Source organism: Vombatus ursinus, unplaced genomic scaffold (genome assembly GCF_900497805.2).
Source record: "Vombatus ursinus unplaced genomic scaffold, bare-nosed wombat genome assembly UNPS02014175.1, whole genome shotgun sequence".
NCBI lineage: Eukaryota > Metazoa > Chordata > Mammalia > Diprotodontia > Vombatidae > Vombatus > Vombatus ursinus.
Genome location: NW_020953953.1, coordinates 1,352,418 through 1,353,623, shown reverse-complemented (window position 1 = coordinate 1,353,623; position 1,206 = coordinate 1,352,418). Strand labels below are relative to the sequence as shown.

Sequence of the window (1,206 nt, the reverse complement as noted above, 5' to 3'; positions counted from 1 at the left end):
CCTCTGTCTCCCTGCCCCATCCCTCCCTGCCCCATTCCTCCCTGTCCTTCTGTCTCCCTGACCCTCTGTCTCCCTGCCCCCCGTCTCCCTGCCCCTCTGTCTCTCTGCCCCATCCCTCCCTGCCCCGTTCCTCCCTGCCCCTCTGTCTCACTGCCCCTCTGTCTCCCTGACCTATCTCTCTGAAGACTCCCTCTTCCCCAGGCTAATCAATTCCCTGCCCCCTCATCTTTTCCTCCAACCTCCGCCCTTAGGTCATAGTAGGTGCAGAAATGAGCCGCATGTATTGGGAGGAGGGTGCCAGTGGCAGGGAGCCCAGGCCAGGGGCCAAAGCAGAAGTGAGGGGCCAGGCTGTGGGAGTTCAGGGGGAGGGGGAAAGGGCATCCAGATGGTCTGGGTGGGTCCGGAGCTTCAGGTCAGAAAATTCTCCCAGCTCCAAGTTTGGCCCCAGGGCAGGCAGTAGAGAGCTGGAAGCAGCTGCCTCCTCCCCCAAGCAGTGAGCGCCCCAGCCCTGCAGCAGCGACCTTCCGGGAGACCGGGCGTTTGGTACCCAAGTCCCCACCCAGCATGGGGATGCAGCCAGCCTCTGCCCCGCCCTGGGCCCTGGGTGCCCAGCCTGTGATCCCCAGCAGTGGCGGGCAGCCGAGCCGGACCCCAGCCCCTGTTCATCTGGGGACTTTCAGCTTGGGCCGTCAGCACCCCACCCCTGTCCACCCCCAAGGGATCCCAGCATCTGATCCGCTCACCTGTCTGTCCCTTGCCCAGCGTCTTCTCGAGCCGGTAGGGCCCCACATACTGGGCGTGCTGCGGGGGGTGAGGGTGCGGTAGGTGGTAGGCTGGCCCCCCGCCTCCGCCAGTCTCCTTGGGCCCCGACATCCCTGCAGCGGCCTTGGTCCCGGCCCCCCCGCCCGCCGCCGCCTCCCCCTCGGGACCGGCCTGACGCCCCGTCTCTGTCCCTGCGGCGGGGGCCGGTGGCGGCGGCGGCGGGCGGGGCCCCCCGACCCCCCGCCTGCGCCCCGGGGCTCCCCAGGGGGCCGGGCCCGCGGAGCCGGGGGAGGGGGGGCTGTCCCGGGGGGATCAGGCCCCAGGAGGGGCCATGGGGCCCCCCCCCTCCCCAGCCCGTCCCCGCCCGCCCCCCCCCTTGGGCCTCCCCCGCCTGGGGGGGTCTGAGGTGCCGGGCGGCTGATGCTGCAGGCGACGGCCCCCCCC

The 1,206-nt window shown here is 71.1% G+C and overlaps 1 protein-coding gene across 1 annotated transcript in view; it reads right to left on the bottom strand.

The window, feature by feature from the left end:
- The window catches only part of BRSK1 (BR serine/threonine kinase 1), a 19,809-nt gene that overhangs the window by 15,025 nt on the left and 3,578 nt on the right, over window positions 1–1,206 (bottom strand). Inside the window, exon 4 of the mRNA XM_027860073.1 lies at window positions 744–1,060. Coding sequence (XP_027715874.1) covers window positions 744–1,060 — 317 coding nt within the window. The remainder of the gene's footprint in view (window positions 1–743; window positions 1,061–1,206) is intronic.